The 17,600-nt window shown below is 47.8% G+C and overlaps 1 protein-coding gene across 1 annotated transcript in view; it reads left to right on the top strand.

Annotated features, from left to right (window-relative positions):
* The window catches only part of BFSP2 (beaded filament structural protein 2), a 68,935-nt gene that overhangs the window by 27,083 nt on the left and 24,252 nt on the right, over positions 1-17,600 (top strand). The window contains exons 2-4 of the mRNA XM_019436722.2: positions 8,422-8,504; positions 14,226-14,382; positions 15,464-15,625. Of these exons, the coding sequence (XP_019292267.1) occupies positions 8,422-8,504; positions 14,226-14,382; positions 15,464-15,625 (402 nt within the window). The remainder of the gene's footprint in view (positions 1-8,421; positions 8,505-14,225; positions 14,383-15,463; positions 15,626-17,600) is intronic.

Genomic DNA, 17,600 nt, shown 5'->3' with positions numbered 1-17,600 from the left:
GCTCTCCAGATCAACCCCTCTGTTTCCCAGAGAGGAGGCAGGATGCGAGGTAAGCCCAGAACCAGTCCTGGGAGGGGTAGAGACGTTTCTGGGAAAGGTGAGGCCTAAGGAGGTTTGTACTCATCAAGACAGAGGACAACCTGTAGAGATCAGAGTGTTCCTGATTGCCCCCAAATTGTTTATAACACCACTCACCAGTTCTGGCCTCTCAGCCCGTGCTCATCTGACCCCTTCTACAATAACATTCTTTCTTCAGACCGAGCACAGCTTGATGATGAAGTCAACATTTCTTTGCAGTACAGACTCAGAAATGTCTACTGTCCTGGCCTCCCAAAGTAAGACCCAACCTTAGCCCTCAGGTGTCCCTGGTCCTCTCCGGATCCCCACCGGCTGTGACTGCACTCAGGGGTGAGCTATTGCTGGAGAAGGTTCAACTTCTCCATGACATTGTGACATGCTCCCTAACTGCACTTGTAGCTGTAATCTTAACTCCATGTGCTTGGGCTTTGTGCTGTCCGTCCCTGGGTAGCAACGATGAGGTAAAACCACGGGAGAGACGACCGGGCCTTGAACCCAGGCTGGGCAGTGCGGCAGAAGGAACTGGAGCACGTCGATGCAGGGGATCGATGGAGTTCTGACCTGGGAGGTGAGGGAGGTGGTCTTAGGTGGGAGCCAGGGAGGAACCGTGTCTTCACCGCCTTGGTTCTCCCTAAAGAGGCAGCGCTGTTGCTGGGCTCATTCGTTCAACTGATACCTACTATACCGGATCACCTAGGGATAAAAGAACAAGTCCCATGACCCAGCCTGGGACTCTCTAGCACGCAGAGGTCAGTTGAGGGAGAAAGACCTAGTGAAGGAGACTGAGCAAGAATGGCCAGTGACGTAGGAGGAAGCGCGGGAGAAGAGCTGTGTCACAGCGGCCAAGAGAGTAAAGTACATCTTCTGTGACAAATGTCGCTGGCAGGTGTAGCTGAGCGCAGAGAAGCATCTGTTGGGCTTGGTAACATGGTGCGTCTTCACCATCGTGATGAAGATGCAGTTTCAGCGGGGTGCTAGGGACGGATAATGACTTCCTGTTCTTTTACTGCCAGAACAAGTCGTGCTGAGCACTCCTCCTAAACTTGAGAGTCAAAGAAATGTGTAAAGTGTTTCCAGGGACCCCTATCCCCTGCCACCCCACCAGCCACGTCTAATTTCCCAGGGGCCCAGTCTTGCCCACCTGCCTCCCCGCACCTGCAGCTCTAGCTGCTGGCAGGCCAATGTCTTTAACTCCAAATAAAGCATTAATTGTACCCTCGGGCCAAATGATAACCCTTCTAAAAATACTCCCTGTCCTCGCCTTTTTAAAACACAAGGAGGGTCAGATTCCTCACCTGCCACCAGCAGCATCATTTATTTTAATAACTGTACCCATAGCAAGGAACAGCAGTAGGAAAGGCTAAGGTCCTCTTCATCATAGTACCAGTGACCAGGGCTTTTTTCAAATGACTATGGACAGGAAAAAACTGAAAGAAAAAAAAAACCACTAGATGGAAGTCTTCATTCAACTGCCTGCACAGAGAAGAGGGAACAGTGCCAGGCTGCACACACCCATCAGATCCATTCAGCAGTCATGGGCCAAGTGCTGTGGCCTAAGACATGTAACAGTGATAATAACGGCTGCCATGCATGGAGAGCCTACTCTGTGCCAGGCAGCCGGCCAAGTGCTTCACCTTCTGTGGTTCGTTTAACTCTCACATCTTCCCTAGGAGGTAGGGGGTGGTGTTATCCTCATTTTCTGGATGAGGAGACCGAATCTTAGAAATGTCCAAGTAACCGGCCCAAGCTGGTGAGTGGAGGAGGGGGGTTCATGACCGATGTCATTGTCTACTAGGTGTGGTACTCAGGTCGGGGTGTGGCTCCAATGCACGAATGATCTAAGGCGGGAGGAAGAGAGTCAGCAAAGGAACCATGCACCCAGTAGCTCAGGCTAAAAACTTAGAAGTCACCCTCAATTACTTTCTTTCCCTCTCTCCACAACTGTTCCATCACCAAAACCCATCTGTTCCATCCACAAGATACGTCTGCTTCTCTTCATGGCCCCGATGACCACCCTAGTCAAAGCCGCCATCATCTCCCTTGGGCTCTCACAGAGCTTCCTAGCTGGGCCCTCAGTGCACTCCCCTGCATCCCACAATCTGCCCTTCCCTCAAGAGTCAGGGGACACACTCACTGCACAGATCGCACCTGTGCCCGTCTCAAAACCTTTCACTGGCTGCCCAGCAAATCCCGCCTCCTGTCGCTCCCACAGCCTTCCCTTCATGCCTGGCCTTTTCCTACCTTTCTAATGGCATCCCTTATAGTAGCTGCTGATTCCCCTACAACCAACACAGAGCCCGCCACAGAGGAAACAATAATTGTGTGCTGAAGAAGTGAAGGCAAGAATGAGTGAGTAGATAAATTAAAAAACTTTGCAGAGGAAGGTATGTTTGAGATGAGCATTAAAATGGGGGGAGGTTTCTCAGGGGGCAAGGCCTAGGGGGTGTGAGGTGGTAAAACGGGGTGCTCTAGGTTTACACAACGACACAGGCAAGGTCACGGAGGAACAGCCAGGAGCAGGCTGGGAGGCAGCACGAGCAGGACTGGAGGAAGGTCTGCGCAAAGCTGCTGTTCTCCAAGCCAAGTGTGCCCTGCGAGCCCTTGGAAAGCTTTTCAAACACGCATTGTCGGGCCGCCCTCCAGAGACTGACTCAGACGTCTGAGGTAGGGTCTGAGAGCTCACGTTTCCCGCAAGTTTCAGGTGGTGCTGATGCTGCCAGGCCTGGGACCGTACTTTGAGAACCACCTACATAAAGTGTGCTAAGGAGTTCTCCACGTGGAGGTGAGAGGAAGATGGTTCCAGGGAGGTAACTAAGAGAGCTGCGCGCCAATCCAAAGCAGTTTGTGAACACACCCTTACCCCTACCTGCACCATCCCTCTCAGAACAAAGCCTGCGCCTTACTTGACTTCTGACTGCCCGTCCCCATGGTACTTAGTCAGCTCTGCTGTTCTCCTCCACTGAACTGTATGCTTCGAAGGTATCTTCCGTTTCTCACTCCAGCAAAACTTCCAAATCCTGAGACCTATCCCCTCACGACCACCTGATTTCCCACACCAATTCTCACTGATGCTGCTATGAAAATCAGCTTGTCTTTAAAAAAAAAAAAAATGTTTATTTTGAGAGAGAGAGAGCAGGGGAAGGGCAGAGAGAGAGAGAGACAGAGAGAGAGAGAGAATCCCAAGCAGGCTCTGCACTGTCAGCACAGAGCCTGATGTGGGCTCCACCTCACGAACCGTGAGATAATGACCTGAGCCAAAATCAAGAGTCAGACACTCAACCGATGAGCCACCCAGGCACCCCTCAGTGTCTCTTTTTACCAGGAGACCTGGTGTTAAATCATCTTGCACAGACGAAACAATCATCCCATGCTGCTGGCAGGAGTCAGCTTGGTTTGGGCAGAAGGAGAGAGAGAAGAGGAGGAGAGGTCATCCCCTCTGGCCCTCCCAGCAGCCACACGCAAGCTGCCAGCCAGCCACCCTTATGGTTCACCCTGCTGTGCAACTATTACCTTGGTTCCGACTTTCTTCCTACTAGAAAAGAGGGCAGGAGGGGTTCCAGGGTTACGAGCAAGGACACTTGTACACATGGCATCAGCCTAGTGACCGTACGTATTACTATTTGGTCTTTGTATGGCCTTCACTCCTGGAAAGAAAAGATGACCAGAGAGGTGAAGTTAATTTGCATCCTCTTCAAGCGTGAATCTCAGAGGACCAGATTGCGAATGTGCATTTCCCTCAGTTTTAAATGCAGACGACGTCTCTTCTGTAGACTGGACAGCAAAGCACTCCGCAGCAGGATTTCTCCAGGCCTTCTTCAGAGTTGGCCCCACTGTCTGCTCAGCTCTGCTTAGCTTACCGGCTCAGAAATGCAAGTTCAGGAGGTTGGCGTGGGAGCTGGTTTGCTTTGGTTTGATTTGGTGAGCTGCCTCACACCAGTGGGGAAGACATCCCTTTCTCTCCGTGACGCAGCCCAAATAGGAACCACGATTCCTGGCTGTTCCGTTACAGGAAAAAGACAGAAGACAGTCCTCCGCAATGAGTTTCTCTCTTGATGCTGATGAGCCCTTTAGTTTCCAAAGCTGATGACAAAAATACGCACACTTTGGAGTCGTGTTGACCTGGCCTGGCGTTCTGGCTCTGCCTTGCTCGGTCCGGGTGATTTGGGGCAACTTCTGTATGGCCTTGGCACCCTCCTCTGTAAAATAGGTGTGTTGCTGTCAGGGCTGAATATCAGGAGCACTGAGTGAAGTCATGAGTGTTAAGTATTCAGTAGCATGTGAGGCCCAGCCACCGAGCCAGGATCTGTGTAACAATCAGCTTTCCATAAATAAAAGGCTCTGGTTTACCGTGTTTGCCAACTTCCCTGGTGTAAACACTCTCACCACGGCTGATACGAAGCTACCAACATGCTGTCAGTGAATGCACACTTGAGAAGAGACGCACATAACATACATCATACGGTGTTTCCACTGTGCAGACACAACAGAAGGAAATAACCTCACTAGCAGGATGATAGTCAAACATAGGAGGAAGTGATGAGTAATTATGGCCTTTGTATTCTGAGCATTTATTAATGGTGTTTTTCGTATAATTTATTTAATTGTAAGTTCACATAATTAAAATGTTCGTGATGGCTGTGTTTAACCACTGGCTCCCAAAACTCCTGAAGTATTTACCAGCCTGCCCCGGCAAGCCAGTACAAGCCAGCCCCAGCAGGTGTGCCGGGCACATCCGTAGGTGGTCAGTGCATGCCCTCCCCTCTGCAGTTCCCGTGCTCAGCCCTGGGGAGGATTTCACGAAACTTTCCCAGGTGGGAAGACAAAGAGCCTGTGCCCCGGCAGGCTCCGTGCTTTACTCTGGGCCTTGGCCACCAGCCCGGTCCCCAGCCTGTGCTAAACCTGGGCCAAGGTCCCAGCCCTGGTCATGCTGCCTGACGGGCCCTTTCTACAGTGGGGGAGGCTGAGCCACCACGAACTCCAGAGAGGACGCCCCTCTGCTAGGCTGAGGTGCCCACAAGAGAACAGTGAAGGGCTCTATGGCTGAATTGGGGGCTGGCGGTTTATTTTAAGCTCCTCATGTGAAGGAGATGGGGAAGCACGGACAGCAACCGTGCTTTGGCAAGTCAGGGCCTATAATTAGCCTCTGCTTGAGGCTTGAATAAGCCCCTGGTTGTCACTAAACAACAGTTAGAGCGGGAAGGCCTCCAGCTTCCCTGAACCCAGTGCCACACGAGCTGCCTGGGACAGACATTTGGACGCAACTACCCTGTCTGCTATCCAATTTGCCCCAGGAAGCACTCCTGTCCTCAGCCCCAACTGAGCAGGAGGACCACTGAGCAGCCGACCCCTCACCACAGCCGATCACGCAGCGGCTGGCATTTCCTATCAGACTCCTTCGTGCATGGCTCCCTGCCACCTCTTCTGCACAAAGTTTGCAATCAACTAGGGGAGTGTTAAAAATGAACACACCGGGTACTGTTGTAGCTGGGCAAAGCAAAGGCTGAGAGGAAATACAACATATCCAAATGCTGGCGGTGCTTATGCTGGATGGCAGGACTTGGGGCGATTGCATTTTCAGCCATCTTTCTGTTCGTCCCGAATCGTAGGACTCTCAGTACGCGTTTCCAACATAGGCGCCAGAGTGTTGCTTGGTTTGTACTTTTTCTGCCCACCCCCTGGGGCCCAAATTTAAAAAGCAGAAACAAACAGACAAAATTAAGCTGTACCAAGGTGAAGAATTTTAAGAATTTAAGCTTCAGGGTCCCTTATTTGTGCATATCCCTTTGTATTAGTCTTTTTTTTTTTTTTCTTTTTCTTAAAGGCGGTCTCCCACATTGCATAAGCTCCAGGCCCCACATCTGCCCACAGCTGCCCCTGCGTGGCCACCCTGTCTAAAGAGATTGTAAAGCCGCCTTCTCTAACAGCCGTAGTTTTGGGGCCCACAGTCTAGATACCTGTTGTGATTCGGTGTCCCACACTAGAGTGGGACATTTGCTTGGGCATTGTTGTGAGAAAATCAACAGGGTGATTGATTGCCTTTGGCTTTAAGTCTGTCATATGGAAAATGGCATCTGTAAAGTGGCAACCAAAGTCTGGAAAAGGGGCTCCTGATGAGGGCCACAACTGCGGGCAGGAGGTTGAAGAGAGCCTCGGCCAGACCAGCCAAAGCCAGTCCTCAGGGAGGCCTCACATAGCCGTGGCCCTTTAGATGAATTATATTCAACAATATTAACTGTATTTTCTTTTTTTCTGTATTCTTGGTGCTCTGGCATCTAGGGCCTCGCTGTTAGCCCCTCACTGAGCTAGCTGATCTTAGAGATAATAAGCCACTTGCCCAACATGCTTTTGATATGCAAACCAGCCAATCCAAGAGTCCGAGAGTCTGTACCCCATCTGCCTTCTCTTTCTGGCACTTATACTCCAGGAGGCAATATTCCTCTGCTCTAATCATCCCAGGTGGCCCGAGACCATTCCAGGGACCCATAGAGACCGCTGAAATGATTCAAACTACTCAATCCTAAACCCACTTGGCTATTTACCTTGCCTCACCCATTCCTTCCCATCCTTCCCATGAAAACCACAATAAAGGCTTTTGCCCACACTTTCCCCTCATCCTTTTGCAGCCGACCCTTGTACTTCGTTATATGGCCCCTCCTGGTGTGGCTGCCCCTCCCTTTGGGAACTGTGAGTAATATCTTTTCAAGGTCAGCCATCTCCCAATCTGTTGGCCTCGCCCTACCTAACTAAAAACAAAATCTCAGGGGGCTTCTGAGGAATAGAAATGACCTCCAGACCCTGACGGGGGAAGGGAGGGGTACAGTTCACCCATGGTCGCACCATTCATTCATGCATGCATTCATTCAGCAGGTATCGATGGAATGTCTACCGTAAGCCAGGCTTTGGAGACCTAGCAGTTAACAAGGAGTCAAGCTTGGGGAGGGTCCATGTCAACACGGTGGGCTAGGGGTCCCGTGGGGAAATGGAGAGAGCACAGGGGTGGGCCAAATCCCAACCACAGTGAGAGTACTGATTTGTGTCCTGCCTTGTTTCAGTGGGGATGTCCTGTCTCGTTTCATTGAATTTCCTGCTACCAAATTTGATCTTCTCTCAGCTCCAGCCCAGCCCTGGGGAACCCTGGGGAACAGGCAGATGAGGGTCTCTCCTCTCCTACTTTCTCATCTCATGCCATCTCTGACTTCTGGTGCTGGAAGACCTCCCACTCAATGAAGAGCTTACAACACTTTCACATCCAAGTACAAAAGGACTGAAAACAGCGACTTGTGTCCTTCTTTTAAAGTAACTGTCCTCTTATCCCCCCCAAACTGAAGATTATAGAAAAGCTACATATGTAATATCTATGTTTCTCAGATCAAGGAGAGAACTACCCCCCAACCCCCACTTTTGAAGGACTCTGTAGGGTTTGGGGAGCCAGTTTTGAAAAGCCACTCTTCGTGGCTCCAGGAAACTCCCAGACTGTATGCATAGTGTATCTATGTTCATATGTACGTTTTGAGGATGAATGAAATTCTAGAGCCGCATTGCCCAGTACAGTGGCCACTAGTCACAGGTGGCTATTTAAATTCAAATGAAATTAAATTTTCAGCTCCTCAGTCATCCTGGCCACATGTTGAGTGTTCAGTAGCCACGTGTGGCCGTGATAGTGCAGACATAGAAGAGTGCCATAACCACAGAAAGTTCTATCGGACAGCACTGACCTAAAGATTTCGTCAGCCTTTCAAAGGCACCCACGAGCAGAAAATGTTAAGAGCCACTAAATCAAACCAGTGAAACTTCGTTTAAGGAGCCAGAAGCTTCACTGGCAGTTGAGAGCTCAGCATTATGACAGAGGCTAGGAACAAGTCTGCCTTTGAGTAATATTTTAGCTCCAAAAATCCACGTCTAAAGGCTCTTAAAAGACACCCCAATTTTGGGGCGCCTGGGTGGCGCAGTCGGTTAAGCGTCCGACTTCAGCCAGGTCACGATCTCGCGGTCCGTGAGTTCGAGCCCCGCGTCAGGCTCTGGGCTGATGGCTCGGAGCCTGGAGCCTGTTTCAGATTCTGTGTCTCCCTCTCTCTCTGCCCCTCCCCCACTCATGCTCTGTCTCTCTCTGTCCCAAAAAAATAAATTAAAAAAAAAAAAAAAAAAAAAAGACACCCCGATTTTATGCTTTGTGGTTTATCTCCTCCCTACCTTTTTGGAGAGAGATACTTGAATTCTAAAAATATTTGCTGTAAGAAAAGTGCTCTATTCCCCAGAACCTCTGTGCCCAGTGCGAGTCACAGTGGGAAGTAAGGGAAGATGGTCCAGTGACCTTGTCTCCTCTGATGTGCGTGATCTTTCTAGGTGGGCGAGGCGGTCTTGGAAAATGCCCGGCTCATGCTTCAGACAGAGAATATCCAGGCGGGTGCAGACGACTTTAAAGAGAGGTAACTTCTTCTTCTTTTTTTTTTTTTTTTAAGTTTATTTATTTTGAGAAGGAGAAAGAGAGAGAGAGAGAGAGAGCAGAGGAGGGGGAAGGGCAGATAGAGAGAGAGGGGGAGCATCCCAAGCAGGCTTTGTGCTGTCAGTGCAGAGCCTGACATGGGGCTCAATCCCACAAACAGTGAGACCGTGCCCCGAGCCAAAATCAAGAGTCAAACGTTTAACTGACGGAGCCACCCAGGTGCCCCGAGAGGTAACTTCTGCAGCAGGGGGGACAGTCACTCCGCACCTTCAGACCACTGTGCAACTCGGGGACTGCTATTCCGAGGGTCCGCAGCGTTCCCTTCCAGCAGCACAGAAGGCTGGAGTGGGATAGTGGAAGCCCCAGGAGAATCCAGAGGAAAGATCGTCCAGTTCAAACCCTCCTTCTAGACACAAACCAGGTCCCCAGGGCTCAGAGACTTTGCCCAGTGTCACCTGGTTCAGGGCAGGGATTCTCAGACTGTAGTGTGCTTCAGAACCACCAGGAGGTCTTCTAGAAAACAGATGGCTGTGCCCCACCCTCTGAATTTCTGACTCAGTAGTCTGGGGTGGGGCCCCAAATTTGCACTCCTAATGAGGTCCCCATGATGCTGATCCTGCTGGTCCTGGGACCACACGTGGAGAACAGCTGGTTTTGAGCAATGCTTCTCAATTGCAGCCACATGTCAGAATGACCTGGGCACTTAAAGCTGCCAACATGCAAGCTGCACAGACGGATGAAACCACCGTCCCTGGGGGTGGGTCCAGGCCTCAGTAGCTTTAACTCACCAGCCTTGAAAAACATCTTTTGAAGTCTAGTACAGTGTTTCCTAAAATATGGTGTGTAGACCACTGATGACGATCATTTTAAGCGATAGAAGGATAGACACTTTGTTTTTAATAGTTATGGATTTTTATAGTTACCTTCTATTTATGACTCATGAAACTGTTTTTCCACCATAGCTACTATAATTTAGAGTAGCAATTTAAAATGTATTTAATATAAAGAGCTTTTAAAGTTTACTGATTTAACATGTACTTTTTAAGTAGATAAATTTAAGGACCAGTATAAAGTACTAGTGATAGGAGAGAGATGCATTTAGGGCAAAGTCATGATGGTGCATGAGGTCTGTGGTCCGTGTTGGAGAAGTGAAATGAAAAAGACCTTTCATTGATGAACACAGTGATTTTGGGAATATTCTGCGGGGAAGGGGTTCTGGATGTTGGGCAATTAGATGGGTGATGGGATAGTTATTCAAGGAACATTTCCTTAAATTGATAAGGGCAAAGAGGAAAGGCACATAGCTGGGAGTCTTTGGGGAAGACAGTGACCCCACTGCCATTCTTGTCTTAGGATAGAAAGGGTATTGTGATGGAAAGGAAAATCACTACGTCTCCTCAGACCCAGAGTCGTTCCTTTCTCTAAGACCAGGCTTCTCCATCTGATAAAAGGACCTCCGCTAGTGGCCACTCTCGAGTCAAGGAAACTCAATCGGCTGGGGTTGCTGTCTTGGACAACACTGTGCTGGTCAAGGTCACAGAAGCACAAAAAAGCGAAGCCATCGGCTTCCACTGACAGCTAACTGCACAGTTAGAGATGGATGCCAAGAGACGTGAAACCATTTGTGCTACATTTAAGATAGAATTTAATTAGGTGTGAAGTTAAGTTAGGATGTAACCAAAATTTCATTCATTCATTCATTCATTCATTCATTTATTCATTCATTATGCATTCATACATTTCTTCATCCATCCATCCAACTGAGTAGCAGGGGCTTGGTCTGTTTTGTTCCCCAGTGTATTAACAGTGCCACGCACAAGATAGATGCCTGACAAATAGTTGTTAAATTAATGAATAAATGAATAAATTCAAGAAATGTTTGAATAGCTGCCCGGACCCTGGCCAGGTCCTGGGGATGAAGTAAATGGAACCTCGAGGAGCTCACAGTTCAGTGTCAAAGACAGAGGAGTGAACAGATAGTAGCATCATGGGGTGGTTGTGCCATCACTGAGAAGAGCACAGGTGGGGTGGGGACATTTAGTTGGCCAGGGAGGGTTGACCAAAGAGGTGACGCCTGACTTGGGTCCTTTGCAGGAGTTGTGGAGGTCAATAAAGGAGACACGAATTTCCAGGCAGAGAGGGTAGTATGTGTTAAGGCAGGACATGAGAAAACATGGTGTATTCGTGGCCACCAAGTAGCTCATTGTAACTGGGGCATGTGGAGTGAAGAAAGGAGGGACAACCAGTGGGGCTTGAAAATCAGGGAGAGACCAAATCCTGGAGTATCATGTCAGCCTACCAAAGAGCTCAGAGATGACCTGAGAGAAGAAGAGACCCATAGAAGGGATCTGAACAGTGGCTCACCATGACTAGTCTTCAGCTTCAAAATTTCAGCTTTGTACTGGTGGAGAGGAGAAGCAGGGCAAACCAGCAAGAAGCAATGGGAGCAAAGGGGCTGGACCAGTGGAAGGGCAGAGTCTGTACTGGGAGCCATGGCTGGAAAGTAAGGTGAGATCAGATTACTTAGGGGCCAGAGGATAACACTTAAGGCTCTGAGCAGATGGTGACTGGATATGGTTAAGGATGGTTCCTCTGGAGGCACTACTGTGGGTCAGTTGTGGGAAGACGATCAGAGGCTGTTACAGCTCAAGGTCTGCCTGGAACGGTGGCCATGAGCAGACTTGAGGGATGGGTCAAAGAAATCATTGGCAGGGGTTGATAATTATCTACATATGCAGCCTGAAAATAGAAGGCAAAGGTAAGTTTCAGGTGTTGAACTTGGGTAAGTGAGAAGATTTGCCATTCTCTCGACAAAAATAGAAAATTGTGGAAGCAAAGCTGGTCTAAATTCAAGGGTAGTAATGAGCTTGGCTTTGAGCAAGCAGAGCTGAGCTGAGCTGATGGAGAAGTTGTGGTGGACCACTGAAGATGCCAGGCCAGAGTGGCCCACAGGTCAAGACAGGCACTTCTGGGCATCACCAACACAGAGATTCTATTTGATGACTTCAACATGGAAGGGGAAAGGAATGAAAGACAGTGAGAGAAAGCTAAACTTTCAGCTTTCCCCAGCCTTGGGGATATCCCCAAGCCTTGGGGATATCACAGATAAGTGTCAAATTCTAAAGGACTTCCAAACAAAGATCTGTAGAGCACCTAAGACCTCCCATAATGCTGAGTGGTGCATATCCTGGAAAGGACCAGGCTCCCTGGAGAGATAAGCACAACAGGACTTTGGAGGCACACAGAGACTCTTCCAGCGGGGGTCAAAAGGGACCAATCCCAGTGCTATGGGTGGGTTTTCATTCCAGCTAGAAGGGCAAGACTCGTTTCCAAAAGATTAAATGTTAATAAAAATACAGTACTTCCTAAAGAATACATTTGGGTAGAAAATCTAATCCCACATAGAGAGTACATAAAAATGCTTTAGAAACCAGCTCCTCAGGGGGTGATTCAAAGGTGCAGGTCCAACTCTGAGGAAAGGTCTCTAGCAGTATGCCACAGGGCTCTGTCCTTGGTTCCTTCATTTACTATTTTTAACCACAGGTGCATGAAAGCAGGTAGGGCAAAATGGCAGAAGATACAAAGCCAGGAGGGGTGGCGAAGAGAAAGATGACAGGCAGAACTAGGAATCAAAATGATCCCCACACATTGGAACACTGGGCCAATGAAACTGAGAGAAGATATATGCGGATCCTCTCTTTGGGGTTCAAATACCAGGTGCACCCAGAAAGGACAAGGTAATGGGCTTGTGAAAAATGCTCAGGGTCTCTAGTTGAGAGGACACCCAATATTAGTCAACAGCAAATACAGCTGGTCAAAATCAAATGAACAAACACACAAAAAAACAAACCCCCTCAAAGGAAACCTTAGGGCCCATGGTGAATAGAACTGAAGGGTTTAAACAAAGGAGCAAACAGTCCCCCAGGACTCTGAATTGATCAGGGAACATCTGGAGTTTTACATTCCATTTTCTGTATCACATATTGAGAAGGACATAGACCAATTAGGGCATTTCTAATCATTCCACAAATCTATCTGAAGCCTGGAGGTGGGTGCTAAGAATACAAAGACAGAAAGGTCATAGTCCCTGCCACGGATGATGAGGGACATGGACACCAATTTGTATGAAGAACGGAAGAACCGGGAATGTTTAACCTGAGGAACAAAAGGCTTGGAGGGAGAGATGAGCGGGAAAGCAAGAGTGCTATAAGAGACATTCTAAATATTTGTAGGACTGCCAGAAAGAAGGATTAGACTGACTTTGGGTACTCCAGAGAGTGGAACTCAGACTCTTACAGGAATGAAGGCTTAAGCTCTTTAAGGAAGAAATTTGTAATAATTACAGCTGTCCCAAAATGGAACGGTGGCCTTGATAGGTGATGAGTTCCCCATCACTGGAAGTAGTCAAGCAGAGATTACATGATCACCTATCAAGAATGCTATCAAGGCATTGTCATGGAGTGGGAGACATTTAGGAACCCTAAATGCCCTTAAAACTCTAAAGCCCTAAGATGCTTTCTTCAATGAGAAGTGTGAGCTTTCTCCATCCTATGGATGGATGAAGGTAAGGTGTGAAATTTGGCTGATGGGGTACACCTGGGTGGAAGGCTGTGGAAGAAAAGGGGTTAACACTGGGGGAAACTGGCAAAGATGTTGAGTGGCTTTTAGAAAGAAGGCTCTGCGCAAACCAGAGATGGAAAGAACTCAGGGATTCTTAAAGACAGAGAACAAACTGAGGGTTGATGGAGGTGAGGTGGGTGGGGGGATGGGCTAAAGGGGTGATGGGAATTAAGAAGGGCACTTGTTGGGATGAGCACTGGGTGTCATATGTAAGTGATGAATCACTGATTTCTACTCCTGAACCAATATTGCACTGTATGTAAACTAGAATTTAAATAAAAACTTGGGGGAAAAAAAGAAAGAACTTGGTGGTGGGAGGGGAGGGCACAGTTTCAGACTTGTGTCAGTGTGCGTGTGTGTGTGTGTGTGTGTGTGTGTGTGTGTGTGTGTGTGTGTGATTGTATAAGCTGCAAGTTTTTAAAACTCTGGATATTTTACGTTCAAATCCAGGTTTCCTCGTTTCTCTTGAAGAGAAAGGGCACACATATTTCCACGCAGCAGCCTCCCCTTGCCTGTAGGGTGAGCCGTCCTGTGTGCTCCTGTCCCGTCCCCACCTCTCCCTGCTTCCCAGACCTGGGCCTCGTCCCTCATCTATATTCCCCTCTTGGCCCCTGATGGCACTGGGTTTTGCAGCCACAGTTTTAAATTTTCACGTGGGTTCTTTGGAGCAGAAACCATGCTTTTTATTTGGGGATCACTAGCACATAGCCTGGTACTTAGCAGACTCTCAGTCATGTCTGTTAAAAGATCCTCAAGGGAAAGGATGACAAATCACAATAATGGTGACAAGGCCAGATCCCCTTACCTGGATCTCAACTCCCGGAGAAGCTTTCCCTAGAGTTCTGTGCCTCCAGAGCCCCTGAGCCTGGCAGCCTGTGAAGCTGGGCCATCAGAAGTTGGCTGCAATCATTTTCATGATAATAAATCAACATGTAAGACTTGCATTAACAGTGCCCTCAAAGCTGTTGGAACAGTGACTTTTCACATCTGTTTGTCTATGACATAATTGGCCTATTGGTAACGTTTCTGATTATTTTCCCTTTTGGGTTGCCCACCTCTGCTCTTTACCTTACTTTATCTGCAGATATGAAAATGAGCAGCCATTTCGAAAGGCAGCAGAAGAGGAAATTAACTCTCTGTATAAAGTCATCGATGAGGCTAACTTGACAAAAATGGATCTGGAGAGTCAAATAGAAAGCCTGAAAGAAGAACTTGGCTTTCTGTCAAGGGGCTATGAGGAGGTAGGTGGGGGCAGGGGCAACGCTGGGTTGGCCACAGACCACAGGCACTCACCTGTCTCACGGAGGTTCACATCAGTGATGGTGGCTTATCTCGGCCTCTCCCCGTCCCTTGCCCAGGGCTGCAGGGAAAATGCGGGTAAAATACCTTCAAAGCCTTGTAGTGGGTAAGCTTACCCCGGGGAGTCTCAAATTCAAGTGGCTTTGAGACCAGGCTGGTACATAAATGGAGGAGACAGCAGGTCCACACCGGCAAGAGTGACGGAGTCTGTGTTGAACTGGAGAGAGCATCCCCTACCTCAAGGCACTGTATTTCACGTCTCTTTTTTTTTTTTTTTTTTTTTTTTTTTTTTTTTTTTTTTTTTAAGCACTGCATAGGACAAACAAGACAGCTCTGAAGGTAGATCCAAGCTGTGGTTTACACACACTCATTAATGAAATTAGGTCAGATGCTTGAGTGACAGGACTCAGTGGGACCTCCAACGGGGAAGCCCTCCAGTTCCCTGTGGAATGGCACTGACTCTAAACCACCTCACACAAGTCGCTGATCAGACACTTAAAGTGCTTTCAGTTGAAAGGTCAACTCACTTAACCATGCTTCCATTGGGAAGTCCCTTCTTTTGTCCGACCTCAGGCTGACCAGGAACCCAAAGCCCACTTCCTGTTCCTAGCTCAGTTGTTTGGTACCACTCCCCCCACCTCCAACCTTTGAGGGACTCCAGAGTTACCTTTAAACCTCTTCCTGCCTACTGTGACTTTACGAAATCCATCAATTTCATCTTACTCTTGTTGCTTACTCTGTTTGTGTTGTTATTTGGTTATTTATTTGTTTTGACATTTGCTTTGAGTGGGTCTGGGCTTGCGAAGACCAGCCTAAGAAATACGTCCTTGGGGAAGGAGACTATGGCACCGGTGCTGATGACAGGGTCAGGGACTTTGCCAGTCTCTGCGAAGCCCCACTTTTGGCAGTAGCAGAATAAGAAGCATAAGTATTACCCAACAGACCTGGGCTTATGCTGGCTCAACTTCTGTGTCCTTTCCTTCACCTCTGGAACTCACCTGAAGCATCTATCGTCATTTGCAGGATGTGAAAGTGCTGTACAAACAGCTGGCAGGGTCTGAGCTGGAACAAATGGGTGTTCCCATTGGCACTGGTCTGGACGACATCCTCGAGACCATCAGAATCCACTGGGAGAGAGATGTGGAAAAGAACCGGGCGGAGGCAGGAGCCTTGCTCCAAGCCAAGGTGAGTGTGTTCCCCTCTGCCCTGTGCAGAAGGAGGCCAAGCAAAGGTGAAAAGCAGTCAACATAGAAAAGAAGAAATGCAAGTTTCAATCTCATTAGACATAAAAGAAATGCAATTTAAGATGATAGCGGCTTACCTGTCTAAATGCAGAACATGTTTAAAACTTAATGCCGACAAGTGTGTGGAGAAGTCGGTTCTCCCCTATATTACTACTGAGGAGTACAAACTCGTATGACATCATTGAGTGAGGGAATTCATGATATGTGTTAAAAGTCTTGAAATGCCCCTACCTTCCAGTTGAATAATCTGGACACTTTCCTAAACAAATCATTGAAAACACAGATAAAGTTTACATCCAAACATACTCACTGAAGCATTCATTTAAAGAATGAAAAAAACTGGGGTGCCTGGGTGGCTCAGTCAGTTAAGCGTTCAACTTAGGCTCAGGTCATGATCTCACAGTTCGTGAGTTCGAGCCCTGCCTCAGGCTCTGTGCTGATAGCTCAGAGCCTGGAGCCTGCTTCAGATTTTGTGTCTCCCTCTCTCTCTCTACCCCTTGCCTGCTCACACTGTTTCTCTTATTTAATGTTTAAATAAACATTAAAAAAAAAAGAATGAAAAAACTGGGTGGGGGGACACAGAAATGTTTAATAATAGGGGTAAGGCTAAGCCATAACCTAACCATGCAATTAAATTCCAGGAAGTTGTTAGAAATATTTATGAAGCATTTATAACAACACGGGAAATGCTCACATAATAAGGTAACATGGGGGATACAAGAGTACAGAAGGGTATATTCCAGGAACCAATAAACTTTTTCTGGAAAGCACTAAATAATAAATATTAGACTTCCTGGGCCTGACAGTCTCTGTTGAAACTACTCAATCCTGCCATGGTCCTGTGAAAGCGGCTGTAGACAAAAGGTAACAAATGAGCATGGCTGTGTTCCAATAAAACTTTATTTACAGAGACAAGAGGTGGGCTAGATTTACCTGTGGGCTGCAGTTTGCCAACCCCTGGTATATACAGTAGGGTGAAGCAATCAAACAAAGAAATGAGGCATCAGGGAAGAATTAGAAAAAAAACGCAAAAATGTGTTGGTGTTAGCAGCGGTTGTCTTTGAGGGAGGGGCCTATTTGACCTGTTGAGATGTTTTTGCTCCCTTGTTTTTGAGCACGGTGTTTTTAAAGTTTTTCTTAAATATTATGAGTTATATTCATGGAGAAAAACATCTTTTATTAAACCTCATAAATAATCAAGAAATTAACGAGAAAATAGAATGCATAGGGTTTCTTCTTCCCTTCTCCATCTCCCAGCCATGTATGACTTGGGGCATTTTGAGGCCCAGGATGAGAGGAACAGAAGAGAAAGAAAGGTGTGGAAAAGGTATGAAAAATGAGATAGCTCATCTTTTGGAGAGAAGGCAAGTGGACTGCTCCTATGCTTTGAGTCGCTGTTTGGTGGGACTCATTTCCAGCTGCACAGCGGGATTATTTCAGAGCATTTTCAAAAACGCTCATTTCCAGGTGCCATCAAAGACCACTCAAATCCGAAGAAGGAGAGGGTCTCTGTGATTTTTTTAAGCTCGCTGGATGATTCTAATATACAGGAAGGCTGGAGAGCCACAAGAGTTTATAAAAGCTACTAAAAGAAAACCAGGAGGACGTTTTCTGTTCTTCTTTCTTCCCCCTGTGGCCCCTCAATCCCCTAGCCCCTAAGTATCAACAGAAACCTTCAGATCAGGGTGTTCACCGATTCTGGACCCCCTAATGTTCTCCAGCCCAGAAAACATCTTTAGTCCCCCATCTCTCTACCCCTTATCCCCTTTCAACGCCCCTTTTCTTTCTAACCTTAATTCCATGGGCCAGGTCACTGCAAACATTTTTTATGGCAAATAGTGCCTACTAACTGCACAAAATGCAGCTCCCCACCTCCAACCAGGCCAGAGGTGGAACAACACAAAGGGATAGTGAAA

The sequence above is a fragment of the Panthera pardus genome, unplaced genomic scaffold, assembly GCF_024362965.1.
Source record: "Panthera pardus isolate Hobbes unplaced genomic scaffold, ASM2436296v1 HiC_scaffold_16, whole genome shotgun sequence".
NCBI lineage: Eukaryota > Metazoa > Chordata > Mammalia > Carnivora > Felidae > Panthera > Panthera pardus.
This window is presented reverse-complemented; position numbering and strand designations above follow the sequence as displayed.